The sequence below is a fragment of the Hemiscyllium ocellatum genome, chromosome 7 (genome assembly GCF_020745735.1).
Source record: "Hemiscyllium ocellatum isolate sHemOce1 chromosome 7, sHemOce1.pat.X.cur, whole genome shotgun sequence".
NCBI classification, from domain to species: domain Eukaryota; kingdom Metazoa; phylum Chordata; class Chondrichthyes; order Orectolobiformes; family Hemiscylliidae; genus Hemiscyllium; species Hemiscyllium ocellatum.
In genome coordinates this window covers 114,756,990-114,774,135 of record NC_083407.1, presented here as the reverse complement: position 1 = coordinate 114,774,135, position 17,146 = coordinate 114,756,990, and the positions used below count along the sequence as shown (strand labels likewise).

General features: G+C 39.7%; 1 protein-coding gene across 4 annotated transcripts in view; it reads right to left on the bottom strand.

The window, feature by feature from the left end:
- pcnt (pericentrin) overlaps positions 1–17,146 on the bottom strand; it is a 297,297-nt gene that overhangs the window by 186,741 nt on the left and 93,410 nt on the right. For all 4 annotated transcript variants that reach the window (XM_060827697.1, XM_060827700.1, XM_060827698.1 and 1 more), the window contains 5 exons: positions 16,790–17,045; positions 13,825–13,904; positions 5,234–5,408; positions 2,784–2,914; positions 1,192–1,303 (listed from right to left, as the gene is read on the bottom strand). In XM_060827697.1, coding sequence (XP_060683680.1) covers positions 1,192–1,303; positions 2,784–2,914; positions 5,234–5,408; positions 13,825–13,904; positions 16,790–17,045 — 754 coding nt within the window. The remainder of the gene's footprint in view (positions 1–1,191; positions 1,304–2,783; positions 2,915–5,233; positions 5,409–13,824; positions 13,905–16,789; positions 17,046–17,146) is intronic.

Here is a 17,146-nt window from a genome sequence, read left to right as displayed (position 1 = left end):
ATATCTGACCCCTTCATTGCCAACCTTAAACAGACTTGCCCAATGAAAAACAGATTAAGCTCAGTTCTACTGTTTTTAACTAACTTAACCTGAGTACCAGGTATAGTCCCTAACATCACCCTTTAATTAGCAAAATCCAATTTTGTGCTCCCTTGCTCTGGACTATCATACCAGATATTCAGAACTTCAAACCAAAACATTCTCTCAAAAGGAAAAATGGTTTGTGAGGTCATTTACTACATTGGCACATGCCAATTAAACAGATAATAAAGTAACTTAAGCTATTACCTCATTGCAACATTTAAACAAGAAATAGTTTTTCTTTCTATACCAGCAAATTCTGCAATTAAACACTTTAATTAGATGAGCAAAGCTTCTATATTCCAAGAAATGTAAGCCAAACTTAAGCAACCTACTTTTGTAGTTTAACCATTTTAAACTCTCCAATATAAAACTTCGATGCAAAAAAAAAGCTACATTCATGAAACTCTACTTGTTTTATCTGCTCTTTCCATAATGAAGGGCTTATGCTCGAAACGTCGAATTCTCTATTCCTGAGATGCTGCCTAACCTGCTGTGATTTGACCAGCAACACATTTGCAGCTGTGATCTCCAGCATCTGCAGACCTCATTTTTTACTCTTTCCATAATTAACAAACTCTAAAATACTGAACACTCAGAAAGCAATGCCTTTTGTCAATCTCAAGACAACTCATATAATTTGATACAGCACAACAGTAAGAAGCTAATAAAGTCAAGACAATGTGAAATTGCAATACTGCAACTTGCCAAGCACTTTAATGTCCTTTTTTGATCTTTATGTGACATGCTCCCCTCTCCATATTAAGCATGACGTGGAGTACATACTAATACCTGAAGGATACATTGATTATTCAACTTGGAGGCATTCAAAATGAATGAAAAGATATAAACACATCATGATATCTTATCCCTTTGGTTGAGGACAATCTCACCAATTCTAATTCAGTATTGCACATATTGCAGGGTTAGCAAATTCACAAATTTGAAACAGATAACTTATTTGAACACCACAAGTGCATATTCAGTGTTTTATCGAACAAACATTCATTTTCCATTGCATTTGAAACACACGCGACTACATTGTGGCATGCTTAAACTGAGGTGTTTGCCTTAGCACTCACTGAAACAGAAATCACACAAAAGATTTACCAATAAGTTCTTCATGACTGGTCCTTGACCTCTCAAGCTGAGACCAGAGGTGCACGATCTCCTGCTCGGAACGCAATTTTAATTCATCGTAGTTCTTTCGTAATTTCTCCATCTGTCAAATAAAAACGGGGTACAATGTTGTCCAACAGACTGAATCATTGACTTATCTCTTATTCCAGTTCCACTGTGAGAACAAATAGTTCCAAAGTTACTAATGCTGAAATTTACTCTCTATATACTGCAGGGTGGGATTCCATAGCATTACAGATTCACACAGTATTAAATAGTTGTTTTAAATTTGCTTTTTCAGACTACTGGAGTTTCATCAATGACAGGAAAAGACAAAAAAATAACAGCAGTTCCCAGAAAAGATGGTGGTTATGCTTTCACGCAATTTCAACAAATAGTCTCCGAGGAAATCTGCAAAATCAAACATTTAGACAGATACAGACCATTCCAAGATAGCCTGGATGCTTTAACTGCTTCAGTGTAGTTACAAATATCACAGAGCCCTTAGTTTTGACACTGTAATTAATAGTTTTTAAGAAAAAAATACAGAAAATCATCATGGCATGGTTTAGCACAAGGACTAATGCTGGTGAGGTCGGAACAGGTTGAAAGTAAAGAAAGCACTTGGTTTGTCCACCTTTTGCAGATGTAGCATTTCCTCCAGTCTTGTTAATTCTGTTGCCATCCAAAGAATGTATGAATTAACCAACTAAGTTCTATGACCAATTGTTTGGTCATAGATTCAATAGTCACTTGAAAAGGGAAGCAGAATGTTGATGGGCATGACATGTGAGGCAAGAATAACAAAGGCAACATGATTAAAGATTAAAATCTCAAATGGGTAGCAATGCCCTCACATTTCCACATATTCAGGCATAGCCAGAAAAATTACTTCAAATGGTTATGCTTCCCATGCTGTTACCCCTCAAGAATCCTGCAGAGATACCTCTGGTCAACTCCAATTTGCCATTTGGGAACTTCAGCAAAATCATCATCAAAACACTCGTACAATTAAAACATTCAGTTCTACTTCGCATCAACTCTCTTGATCTGCTTGCCTGTGTTCGTCATCATAAATCCCATTCTAGTGTCACTGACTCCATCACTCTGCTTAAACAGAGTAGTGTAGTGCTGGAAAAGCACAGCAGGTCAGGCAGCATCCGTGGAGCAGGACAATCAATGTTTCAGTCTTAGGCTTTTCGTAAGGATTCCTGATGATATTCTTTCTTCTGTTGAATATGTCAGTTCAGCAATACTCTCCCTTTTCTCTCGCATGTTTTTACCACTTCTCATTTAAGATGTTCGATAAAAAAACAACCTCTTTGACTCAATTTTTATTTACTTCTCCTATATCTCCTTAAGTGCTTAGTATCAAACTATGTTTGTTAACTTTCAAACAATACCTTTGGATGCTGCACTGCACCAAAGATGTGATATGATTATAAGGTGCTGTGTACTAACCCAGGAATTATCTTCAGATGGAATCTCAAAAATGAATTCCAAGACATAGAAAAGGTGGTGTTACAAAACTTGCACTTGAATTATAAACAAGATTTCTAACCTCATTAATAAATTTTACTCACCTCTTCATGATGGTCCTTCTCTTTTTTATCAAGTTCCTGCATCAGCTCCTGTTTCTGTTGAAATTCTATTTCAAGTTGATCCTGAAGCTTTGACAAACTGGATTGGAGACTCTCCAAGTTTTGATGTTCATCTTTAACAGAACATGATTGCGTAAATGTCACTGCACTGTTTTCTGAATATTTTTGCAGCTACGTAAGCACTTGGAAAATGAAAATTTAAGCCATACTGGTAAAGAATACTCTAGGGTTCAAAGCTGGCATGTTGCGAGGGTAGATTACAACAAGACTTACAAAATGATCTAACTGCATTTTTTTAAATGAATATTTGATAACATTGTTTGGAAGTGTGAAAATGGAAAGTTTCTGTTTTCAAGTAACATCATTACCTGGATGCGTTCCAAATTAACAAAGAATATAATTACATTTGAGGAGACACACCTTCTAAACCCATGACCACTTCCATCTAGAAAGACAAGGCCAGCAGATACACAAGAACAACACCTGCAAGTTTTCCTCCAAACCACCCAGCATCCTGACTTGAAAACATACCACCATTCCTTCACTGTCTCAGGGTCAAAGACCAGGAAGTCCCTCCTTAATAACATTGTGGGTCAACCTACAGCATGTAGACTGTAGTGGTTCAAGGCAGCACCTTACCACCATCTTCTCAAGGGCAAAGTAGGGTCAGTCAATAAATGTTGGCCAACCAGTGACACCCAAGTCCCACAAATGAATAAAACAAAGATCCAATCAATATAGCCAAAAACTCTTGGGATTTACTTAATTCTACATATTTTCTATACCAGCTTGAACTATTTGCTTGAAGCTAGTTAATTATCCAACCAAATACAAAGAAACAAGGATCTGAAAATTATCTTTTAAATGACAAATATTCAATGCACTCTTCACACACACAGAAATAGATGAAATATATCATGAAAAATCACAGACATGCCATCAGTGGGGAATTTTGACACTCTTAAGAATTACGCAAGGAAAGGTTTAAACTTTTCCACTGGAGCAGATAATTAAGCATATATTTTCAGCTAACAGGACAATTGGATTCTTTCAAAATGGTTTCAAGCCTTTATTCATACCTGTGGGCATTTAATCAACCCTTACTGCAACTTTGAAGCAACAAGAATCCTAAATTACAATTTAAGATTGCCGTGATGACCAGTGATCAACACTTATTAAATGAAAAAGCTATGATAACTTGTCAGTCAAGAGCTTCTTCTTTGCACTGGAATATTTAAGAACCAAATTTAATACAGAACAGAAGGAGGCTGAATCAAGTTTGTGCTAGCTCTGTAAAGCAATCCACTTAGTAGTATACCCCCATTTTACCATTATCACTCTGCATGATTATCTCTCAAGTGCCCATCCAATTTACCATGAAAATCATTGATTGCCATCACCTTCATAATGAGTTCTAGATCATCACCTTACTTTGTAAAATAACTTTTTCCTCACACCCATGCATTTCTTGAACAAAAGATAAGTCTGCATCATTTAGTTCTTGGTACATCAGCTAATGGGAACATCTTTTTTGACTAACATATATAAACCGATATGATCTTAATCATAAACCTCTATCAAACATCGTCTCAAATTTTGTCCTCTGGAGGAGAACTCCTTTCTTCAACCTTGCACTGTAGGTAGTACCCAGGCTTGGGCTCATAAACAGAAATGATCAGTCTCACCACATAAGTACCAGGAAATTACCATCTAAAACAAAAGAGAATCTAATCATCATCTGCTGAAAAGTGTGTTGCTGGAAGAGCGCAGCAGGTCAGGCAGCATCCAAGGAGCAGGAGAATCGACGTTTCGGGCATAAGCCCTTCTTCAGGAAGCCTGAAATGTCGATTCTCCTGCTCCTTGGATGCTGCCTGACCTGCTGTGCTTTTCCAGCAACACATTTTCAGCTCTCATCTCTAGCATCTGCAGTCCTCACTTTCTTCTAATCATCTTCTGCCAACATTCAGTGACATTATCATTGCTGAATCCTCCTGTTGTAGGTTGTATTTACATCTTAAGGACTGCAGTTGCTTAAGAAAGTAGCTCATTATTACCAACTCAAGGACAATAAACGCAGGTCAAGCCAGTGATTAACAATTTTTAAACGTCCTCGTCGCTGGAATTTTCAAAATCTCCTTTGAACATTTTCAATGACCTTCATATCTTTCAAAAGGTGTCATCTTAGAATTAGCTGAAATATAACTCAAGTTTCAAAATAGTTCTGCAATAATTTATTTTTAATAAAATGGCAGGGAAGTTAAATTCCAGAAGGAAAATAATTAATTTTTTGTTTAAGTTCTGTGGTTCCTATTTAAATGACATGAAATAAAGAGATACACAGCAACAGGCCTAAGGGTCTAAAATTGGCTTTTACGCCCCACTTGAGCTTCCTCTCATCCTTTTTCTAAATTATCAGCATGATTTGCTCTTACTTTTCTCCACTGCTTGACGCTTCTCTATTTCATTATGGATTGCTTCAAGTTCCTTCTGTAGGTTCTCCACCTTCTTACTCCACTCTTTCAGTTCAGTTTGATGTTGTGCAGACATTATCTGCTCCTGTTTCTCAACACGCTGTCTGCAATCCTCTTCCCACTCCTTTTGCATGTTCTGTGGGAATATAACAGTTTGCTGTCAATATTCACCATTATCATCTCAGTATTAAAATTTATTTTTATATTGTGTATTTATCATTAACAATCTTGAAACATAAAGCTGCAAGAGCAATATCAATAAAAAACACTTCTGACACCAAGATAGTGGACAGATGGGCGAAAGCTTGGTCAAGGAGTCAGATTTTGAAGTAGTAATGAAGAAGAGGTTTTAGGCTGGGAAGTTTGGAGCTTGAGTTTGAAGGTAAGACCACCAACGGTGGAACAGTTTTTAAAAATAGTATTCATGGCGTATGTATGTTGTTAGCTAAGCCAGCATTTATTGCCTGGAGAGCAGTTACATGTCAATCGCTGTCTTGTATCTGGAGATGCGTGTAGGCCAGACCAGTGAAGGATGACAATTTCCTTTCCGAAGGAACATTAGTGAATCTGATCGACTTATGGAAATCAGTAGTGGTTACACAGTAACCATTAAACTAGCTTTATATTTCAGAATTTTATTGAATTCAAATTTCACCAGCTGGGAATGATGGAATTCAAACCCTTATCACCAGGATATTAACCTGAAGGTCTGGATTACTAGTCCAGTGATGTTACTGCTACACCACAACCTCCTCTCAAAATTAACATGGACACGAGGGGCCAGAAAGAGTGCAGAGATCCCAGAGTTGCAGCTGTGGAACAGAGTACAAAGATAAGGAGAGTCAAGGGGGTTTGAAAACAAGGAACAGGAATTTAAAGTTGACGTGTTGGCAGATCAATTAGTCAAACAAGCACAGAGGCAATAGACAAATGAGATTTAAAGCAAACTAAGATACAGGCGGGAGAGATTGTATGGGACAAACTGGACACAGCTGGTTTATGCTTAGGAATTCCGAAGCAAGTAATTCACCTCAGTCTGCCCAAATCAGTTCACCAGCAACAAGGGTCAAGTCAGAAGTACAATACTTTGCAGATAACGATCCTGTGCCTTTCCTCTCAGCTTAAAACAGAAGAATCCTTCACAGAAAGTAGCACAATGCTGGTCTGAGGCACCAGGACAACTAGGAATTGGTGGACTGGACCATATTCAAGAACTCAGCAGCCAACATTGATGAGTACATCACTACCGTCAAGGTCTTCAGGATCAAGTGCCTGGAGGACAGCATGCCAAAGGAGCCAATTTGAGTCTTCCCCAATCAGAAAACCCATTACACCGAAGGCCAGGCATGCAGCATTCAAGTTGAACAAAGTTGGAAAATCTAGATAACAACTGGATCCTCAGCTTCCTGATCCACAGACCGCAATCAGTGAAGATAGGCAATAGCACTTCCCCTACAATAACCCTCAACACTTACGCCTTGCAACGCTGTATTCTCAGCCCCCTACTGTACTCCCTGTATACCTACAACAGTGTAGCCAAATTCCAAAAGAATGCAATCTACAAAATTTGCTGACATCATCAACATGGTAGGACGATATCAAGCAATGCTGAGTCAGAATACTGAAAGGAGATAGAGGACTTGGTGTCGTGGTACAACGATAACAGCCTCTCTCTCAATATTGGCAAGACTAAAGAACAGATCATTGAGTTCAGGAAGAAAAGGGGAGGACACGCCACCATCCATGTCAATGGAGCAGAGGTGGAGGGGGTTCAAGAGTGTCATGTTTCTGGGAGTGACGGTAACCAACAACCTGTCCTGGACTTCCCACATAGATGAAGTGGTCAAGAAGGCACAACAACGCTCTTCTTCCTCAGACAGCTCGGGAAAATTGGCATGTCAATAAGGATCCTCACGAACCTTTACAGATGCACCACAGAAAGCAAACTATTTGGGTGCATAACCGCATGGTATAGCAACTGCTCTGCCCAGGACCATAAGAAACTACAGAAGATAGTCTGGACTAGTCTGCGCACAATCTCAGAAGCCAACCTCCCATCCATGGACTCCATTTGTACTTCTTGTTAGCAAAAAGGCTGCTAACATTGAAGATCTCTCCCATCCTGGTAATGCTCTCTTCCATCAGGCAGAAGACACAGAAGCTCAAATATGCACCAACAAGTTCAAAACAACTTCTTCTCTGTCATTATTAGACTGCTGAATGGACTCTAACTTCAAATAATTTTGTTCTTGCTATACTGACCTCGCTTTGTGCACCTCCTGCATAGTTGTGACCTGTATGTTTCATTCTAAGTACCCTATGATCTGTATATCTTGTTTGCTATGGTCTGCCTGTGCTGCTTGCAAAACAAAGTTTTTCATTCTATTTAGGTAAATGTGACTACAATAAATTAAATTAAACCAAACTTGCCTGACAAAGTGGAAATCCAATTGTCTGGAAGTTCAACATCTTCCAGATCAAAGCTGTCCAGTCAATCAGCATTTATTCACTACCTTAAACATTCACTCCCAGAATGGCGATGTGTATCATCTGCAAGGTACACTGTAGTAACTCAACAAGCCGCTTGGACAACATCTACATTGTGGGGACAGGATGCCAACTCGCAGAACGTTTCAGGGAATATCTCTGGAACACATGCATCAAGTAACCCCATCACCCTGTGGCCAACCACTTCAACTCCCCCTCCCACTCTGCCAAGGACATGCAAGTCCTGGGCTTCTTCCACCTCCAAATCCAAGCCACCTGATGCCTGGAGGATGAATGCCTCATCTTCCACCTTGGGACCCTACAGCCACACAGCATCGTCAACTTTACCAGTTTTCTCATCTCCGCTCCCCCCATTTCATCCCAGATCCAAACCTCCAACTTGGCACCGCCCTCTTGAACTGTCCCACCTGTCCATCTTCCTTCCCACTTATCCACTCCAACCTTCCCTCCGACCCATCACCATCTCTCACCACCTGCATCTACTTTTTGCATTCTCAGCTACCTTTCCCCATCTCCACCCTCTTCAATTTCTATTTCAGCCTCCTTCCCAAGCCCTACCCCCACATTCCTGATGAAGGGCTTATGCCTGAAATGTTAACTATCCTGCTCCTTGGACGCTGTCTGATATGCTGTGCTTTTCGAATCTTAAAACATGTGAAGTCTACGACCGAGAAAAGGCAGCAGATGCATGGGTACACTGCCACCTGGAAGGTCCACTCCAAGCTACATACCTTCTTGACTTTGAATTATACCACACTGTTTTCACTTAATTTCAAAATCCAGGAACCCCCTTCATAATATCACTGCAGCAGTTAACAGCCACACTCAGAACAGCAAGCAGGTTTTAGTAACAAATGCTGGCCTTGCCAGCCTTACACACATACTACGAACGAATAAAATAGTGAAAACTGAACCACTGCACTTGATCCTTACCTCATACTGTTTTGTTTCCTAGCTACAGTTTCAATCTCAGGCAACAATTTGAAGTTGTGACAACCGTTGGTGCTGGACTTGGCGCTGATATCAACTTCCATTTACATATTTGCTCCACAAAGTCTTTGCCCTCTCTTTCAGAATGCCCTGCAGCCACTCAATGATATGCCTGACCCTTGCACCATGGAGGCAATATCCCATTTTTCTCCCTGGTGGCAGGATCAGGGGACAAGGGCACTAAATGGCTAAAGTGCATTCCGAAGTGGGGAGGACAGACAGATAAAAATCCTGGTACATATTGGGACCAGTAACACAGGTAGGAAAAGGGATTAGCTCCTGAAAGCAGAATTTAAGGAACTATGAATTACATTAAAGAACAGGACCCAAAGGTAGTGACCTCTGGACTGCTTCCAGTGCCGTGTGTGAATGAATATAGGAATAGGCAATTAGCCCAGATGAATGCATGGCTGAAGAGATGATGCAGAGAGGGAGGGCTTTAGATTTCTGGGACATTGGGACCATTTTTGCAGCAGTACAACCTGTACAAGGTAGATGGGTTTCACCTGAACCACAATGGGAGTAGGTACTTTGCATCAGTTTTCACAATGAAAAACACTAGCAACATACCACAACTTCAGGAGAGCTGGCGCAGAGGTGAGTGCAGTGGGCATCTGTAAGCAGAAGGTGGCAGGGAAGCTTAAGTTGGATAAATCACCAAGACCAGAACAACTACAACCCAGAGTTCTGAAGGAAATAGCTGAGGAGACTGTACAGGCATTGGTGACGATCTTTCAGGAATCAGTAGGGTGCCAGAGGACTGGAAAATGGCTAATGTAACACTGCTGTTAAGGGCAGGACATAGGCATCAGGAAAATACAGGCCAGTTAGCCTAACTTGGGAGGATTTTAAGAGTCCATTTTTAAGGATGAAGTGCATGGTAAAATAGGACAGTATCAGCAAGGCATCATCAAGGGAAAGACATGCCTGAAAAATCTGTTAGAATTCTCTGAGGAGGTGATGAGCAAATTAGACCAAGGAGATTTGTGGATGTGATCTGTTTGGATTTGGACAAAGTGCCATAAGCAGGCTGTTAAATAAGGATACAAAGGTGTTGGGGATTAGATACTGGCATAAATACAGATACTGACAGAAGGCAGACAGTAGGGATAAAGGGGTCTTTTTCAGGATGGTAGCCAGTGATTAGTGAAGGTTCGCAGGGATTACTTTTAGGACCACAACTATTCACATTATTCATGAATGATCTGGATGAAGGAACTGAGGGCATTGTTGCTATGTTTGCAGATGACAGAAAGAATGAAGGGTCAGGTAATGCTCAAGGAGTGGGGACATCGCAGAAGGACTTGGACAGACTGCGAGAGTGGGCAAAGTGGCAGATAGAATACAATGTGGGAAAATCTGAGGTTAGACAGTTTGGGAATACAGACAAATACTATTTTCTAAATGGGGAAATACTTTGGAAATCCGAATCACAAATGGACTTGGAAGAGGTAGTTCAGGATTCTCTTAAGGCTCACATGGAGATTCAGCTGGCAGTTAAGAAGGCAAATGCATTATTAGCATTCATTTCAAGGAGGCTAGAATACAAGAGCAGAGATATAGTGTCAAGGATGGATATAGCTTTGGTTAGACTGCATTTGAATATTGTGAGCAGTTTTGGACTCCATATCTAGGGATGGATGTGCAGGGGTTGGTGGGAATTCAGAGAAGGTTTTCAAGAATGAATGCAGGGATCAAGGGTTTGTCATATAAGATGTGGTTGAGGCCCCTGGGTCCGTAGTTGAGAGGGGAGATCTGTTTGAAACTTACAGAATACTGAGAATCCTGGATACAGTGGACTTGGAGACATTTCCACTGGTAGGAGAGAATAGGACCTAAGGGCACAGCCTCAGAGTAAGGGTAAGATGCTTTAGAATTCAATTGAGAAGGAATTTCTTTAATCAGAGAGCAACTAAGCTGTGCAGCTCATGGCAACAGATGGTTGCAGAGGCCAAGTCACAGATAGATAGGTTCTTGGTTGGTAAGGGTTACAGGGAGGAGGCAGAAGAATGAGATTGAGAAACATAACAGCCATGATTGAATGGCAGAACAGACTCGATTGATGGAATAGCCTAACTCTGCTACTCTACCTTATGGGATCCTTGCAGGGAGTTTTGCTAGTGCTTCTGGGGAAGATTTAAACTAACTTGTGAGGAAGGGTGGAATATAGAATGTTCAACAGAGAAAAGCCAAAATTGAAAGTGACAGTGAGTCAGAAAGATATGAACATTATTGGTCAGTTGAGGTACAAGAAAGCTTGGTACGGTTGAATGGCATTTAGTTTAAAGCTAGGAGTCTGATGAAATAGGCAGATTAGTGGAAGGCACAAATTAAAACACGGGTATGTGCATCATTGCGATCACTGAGGAATGGTTTTTTTTGGGGGGGGGGGGGGGGGTGAAGAGAGAAGAGAACAGGACTGGTAGCTCAATATTCCCAAATAGAGAGTATTCAGGCAAGAGAGGGGAGGAGGTATCGTGATTTTGACCAGGGTATCTATTACAGCAGTAAAGAGGGATGACACCTTAGAAATCTCCTTAAATGAAGCCATACAGGTAGAATTTAAAAGCTAAAGAGGAGCATTTGCATTGCTGTACTATTGTACCCCAAACAGTCTGAGAGAAAGGAAGAACTGATACATAAGCGAATTTCAAAGGAGTGTAAAAGTAATAATGTAGTGAAAGTAGGAGATTTCAACTTCCCTTATATAAATGGGGTAGTCATGATGTGACATGTTTAAAGGGAATAGAATTCTTAAAATGCTTCCAGAACAGCTTTTTAACCAACAAGTAAAATATCCTACAAGAAAGGGGACAGTCCTGGACTTAATTTTAGGTAATGAGTGTTTCAAATATAAGTGGGGGAACATTTTGTGGACAGCAATTATAACTGTTTTAGATTCACAATTGTATTGGAAAAGGACAATGATAGGTCTGAAATCAAAGTTCTCCACTGAGGGAAGGATGATTTTTTTAAGATCGGAGATGATACAGCCAGTGTGGACTGGGAGCAGATATCTTCAGGTAAATATGTCTCAGAACAGTGGGGTGCAGTCAAGAAGGAAATATAGAAAGTATAGGGCCAACATGTTCCAATAAGGAAAAAAGGTGGGACTATCAATTCTATGAACTCTGGATATCAGGAGATATCCAGCATTGGATTAAGAGAAAGAGGGAGTCTTATGGCAGATGCTGAGGACTTAAAACAGCAGAAGCCCTGAATGAGCATAGAATATGCATCTGTAATAAAATAGATCATGTGAAGAATAAACACAAATAGACATAAGGGCACTTTTTGTACCCAGCATTACTTCAGTGATTTCATAGGACAAAAAAGGCTACTGAAGTCCTTTGGATAATAACTGACCTCCCTGGCTATCCAAGAATAAGAATTTCTCCACTCAGATTATATCAAATTGAACTTCACACCCAAAAAAGGAAACTATTTCTCAGAGCTCAAATATCTCCTGGTACATATCCTCAGAGTTACACAGGAGATCGATATCATTGCAGAAAGATGAATTTTTCATCAATATCTTCTAATTTAAAAAAAACGAAGGACCTAATCTTAATTACGCTCCGACAAATTAATTATATTTAATGAACAAGGAATCGAGACATTAAAAACAAAATGAACATCATGGCAGAGGTGACAAAAGGGCAGTGACAGCTTAGAGATGGAAAGCAGAGTAGCAGCGAAAGGTCGTTTTTTAAATTTAAGCAATGGGAAGTGGCAGTCTTCAAATAGTTGAGATGAATGCATCATATGTTGTAGGTTACTGAGTGAACTAAGCATGGAAATTGTGAAGTGCTGGCCATAACTTTTCAGTGCGCCTTGCACTGGGGATAATGCCAGAGGATTAAAGGATTATCAATGTTTCAAAAGATGTGAGAAAAAAGTAATCACAACTTTGTCAGTTTATTATCAGTAACGGGGAAGTTTGCAGAAACCAAAAATTTCAAACCAGTTGGACCAGCACACAGTAACACAATAAGAAATCCTGCACAGATCCGTTGTCAGCAAATTGCTTCATTAAGCTGATCAACTTATTAATGAAACAGGAAGTAATATATTGAAATTTGCTGGTGATATTTTTCAAGTAGAAAAGCATGAAATAGTGCTAAATCTCTGTAAATCACTGGTTAGACCTCAGTTAGATTGGTGTCTCTAATTCTTGGTAACAATTTTCAGCAAAGATGCTTAGGCATTGGAGAAAATGCAAACAAAATTTGCCAAAATTCGTATAAAAAATGAGGGAATTACATGGATTCAACGTAATATATGGGAGGGTGGTAGAGACGGGAAACCTAAAAATCTTAAAGTAGTAAATGGATGAGATCTTTTTGGATATTGTTGACAGTATGAGAATGCTGTGGCTTTAAGAGGTTATTTTATTTTTTTTTGAAGTGAGGTACAGAACAGTCTATCAAAACCAATAGAGTAAACAGCTTGTGAGGCCTTGAGGCTTTTTTTCCTCCCCCAGGTAAGAACAATGAAGGCAGCTGAACTGGACGTGGCCAGCTCTGTCAGAACAGGCTTTCCAGATTTTATTTAGCTTTTAGATTTAGCATTAGGCAGTTGTTGTTGTGAGCTTTAAGCATTAGAAGCTATCTTTTCCTTCTCTTGGTTACACCTAGAAGCTGGGATTTTTGCTTCTGCTACTGAGTTACCTGCAAGACAAACCTATTTTCTCAGTTTTCCTTTTTGCCAAGGAGGATATTTATGGTTACTGTATTCAAGTAGTTGATAATAGCTAATCTATCTTTTATTTGGTCAAGTTTTACAATAGAGGTGTTATTCTGAAATTCTTTCTTTGGTTGTATTTTAACTATAGTGGTTAAATAATTGTGCTTTGCTTAACTCTGAGTAGTCTGACCAGTCGCATTGCATCTGGAACACAGCACATCACATGTGCCTTTAAAGAAAAAGTTAGGGTCCAAACTACTTTCTTAAAAAATTTTGAAGGAGTCTGGTCTAGTCCATAATGACAGCGATGTAACTGTGTGCCAAAGAATAAAGTACTCCTAAAATTTAAATAACAGTGCAATTCATACTTGCAGTTTTCTTGCTTCCTCTGTGATTACCGTGGCCTTTAAAATAGCAGCTTCTTCTTCTGACGCCTTCCTTAAATCCTCTAGAAACAAAAGTATGGTCACAGAGGGTCAGTGGACCTGCTGCAGTTTCCCTTTTTCCCTTCAATTCTATAGCATAACCTAACAAATTAATTATGGTCCATTCTTATCTGAGTCAGAGATCTCACTCCAAAGACTGAAACCAACCTGAAAAACAGTGCGATACAGAAGGAGAAATGCACTGTTAATGTGCCATATCTTTCTTTTTCCTAATCAATCTATCAAAGCTCATATTGAATGTAGACAACTGCTGTTGACCAGTAACTCAGCCAACACAGTCATAAATTTTCAAGCAAAGACGTTATTTCTGTTCTTCAAATCTCTCAATTTAATCTTGTGTCTCTACTTACTCATTCTTGATCTATATTTCAACTTTTTCAACTCTTTGTCACATAACTTCATTACTTGCACTGGCCTACTGGCACATGGGAATACTGACGATCCAGTATCCCCATGACTTTCTGCATGCTTTCATTTATAGAGGCAGTATCCTAGTGAATTTACAATCAATTTCAGTTAAAACCAAAACCTTCAGCTCATTTGAAAGCACATATTCCACAGTACTTCTCAGTTTATCTCTTGTTGAATGAAACACCTTTCACCAAATTCCCATTTTTGAAAACCTTATTCTTATTGCATTATAAGCTCTGTGACTCCATGCGGTGTTCCCCACTCAAGCTAAAAATTTCAAAACACACAATTACCAAACACCATAAATGACTTTTCTTTGCCTTTCATGCTTATGATGCAAAGACTTTTGTATGGTATTTCTCTTGTAAAGTAGTCCCCCTATGTCTCCGGGCATGCATTTCAAGACCTACTGGGGGTGACCAATATTGCAGATAGTAGCGAACCCATTCATTTAAATGGGAAATTTACCTCCCCGGCAGTCCCGGTTCTTGGTTCTGGAATGTTCCATGTAATATTTTCGGGTTGCGGCAAACCACATATAACTGAAACCACCCTGTTGTCATCCAATGGGAGCACTGTAATTTCTTGAGAAACACAAGCCTAATAATGATGTTCTCTCTAAATGTACTAGCCTAAATTCATAGACTGGAGATTTTGTCATCAAGTAACAAATAAGTGCAAAAAAAACCATCTGAGAAAATTCAAATAGTGCAAAACACCAGTTATATACAATATATTATTAGGTGGCTATGAGCTGGACCATCTATTTGAAACAGGAGTTTGATATATGAGCTCAGGATATGGCTTCTATGGAACGAATCAAAGTAGGTCAAACTCCAGAAATGAAGGCACTGATTTCAAACAGACAAATGGATGTAAATAAACGTTTCATCCGAATAAAGGATGCTAAATCTAGGAGATTTGATGATATGATTGGAAATGACTTGTACTAAATGTACCAGAGTGTTAGGTACATAATAAATTACCTGGAAAGTCTATGAAATAAGCAATGCAATTTGATTCAGGTGACATTTGGTTGACCTTCTGCAAAGGGGAATAATGGATTGGCTGGGGTGGTGGTGGTGGGGGGAAAAGATTAACAACTGCCAAAATAATCACATCTGTTCAGTTAAATAACATTTCCGGTTAAGCCTTCTGTGTGTGTCATTATTCAACTCTTTAATGATCAGCTCCCAGCACAGCAATTCATCACATTATTGTCCAAAGAGCAGCATATAGGAACTGCATCTCCTTTAAAACTTTGATGAAGTCATTTGAACAACTTGTACTGACGCAGTTGAGTGTGCGGTTCTGGAAGAGTACAGCAGATTAGGCAGCACCCAGGGAGAATCGACATTCCAGGCATAAGCTCCTCATGAGGCCCAAATCTTCGATTCTCCTACTCCTTGGATGCTGCCTGACCCGCTGTGCTTTTCCAGCACCACAATCTCGACTGTAAGCTCCAGCATCTGCAGTCCTCACTTTTTCCTTGTACTTATACAGCACCTGTAAAAGCAGTGAACGAGTGAATTCTGTCAAAAATGCAAAAGATGATACGAGGGTGACTGAAGTATTCACCAGTGAGGGAGGAGAGAGAGAGAGTGTGAGAGAGAGAGAGAGAGAGAGTGTGAGAGAGAGAGAGAGTGTGAGTGTGAGTGTGAGAGAGACAGAGAGAGAGAGAGAGAGTGAAGAGAGAGAGAGAGAGAGAGAGAGAGAGAGAGAGAGAGAGAGAGAGAGAGAGAGAGAGAAAGTGTGAGAGAGAAAGAGAGAGAAAATGTGAGAGAGAAAGAGAGAGTGTGAGAGAAACTACAGAGGGAGGAATCCCAGGTTTTAGAGTACAAATTGTTAAAGGTGCTGCCCAGGAAATTGAGGACACAAGAGGGTATGGATGGTAATTGAGTTGGGAGAAGTGGAAGAGGTATTCAGGACATAGAGGAATTTTAAAGTGTTGTATAAAATCAAGTGGACATTGGCAAATATTTGAAGGATACAACGGTATGAGCAGTTCAGTTAAAGGTCAAATGGAATGCAAAGTGACAATAGTTTTGCTCAATCGAAGACAGTCGCAAGGGACAGGAGAAAATAGATCATGCCCTCAATTTTTAATTGTTGGACATTTTAGCTCATACAGGTCTTAATGAAATATAAGCAATCTGATATAAGTGGAGGAACAGATGACTTTTTCTCTTGACAGAAACTTAATTTAACATGAATTAACAAACAAAGCAATCACCATTGACTCCTAAGAGCAGGATGCAATTTAACCAGGGTTTAAGCTAACTGATTTTTCATTCAAGTTTTTTTTAAAGGAAATATACCCAAAATTAAACTAAATTAGGACAATCATTACTCATACATATCGTATACACTGATAGCATTTTTGACAAGAGCTATCAGTGCATACCATATGCACAAGTAGTGACCTGTAAATAATTTGCAAAGACAAAACACAATCTGATCCTACAAGATACTCTACCCATTTCCTGTTGGTGCTTCTTCAGAGCTTCTTCCATTTGCTGCAGGTTTTGTTCCCTGATTCGCTCCAATTCTATGTGCTGTTGGTTCTGTAGCACTGCCACCTCCTGGCGTCGTTTATCATTCAGCATCTCTCGCAGTTCAGCGAGTGACTCTTCCTTCTCACGCTGCAGATTAGACTGTAAAAGCTCAAGTTGAGCTCTGTGCATATTGTTTAGGCTCAGGCGCAGGGATTCCAACTCGAGACTATGTCCCTTCTGTTGGAAAAGAAGGACTCATCTTAGGAGAGCGATATCATGTGAGCAGGCCAGGTTAATTCAGCAGTACCTCAGAAGCATCAACATTAGCTTGAATTATA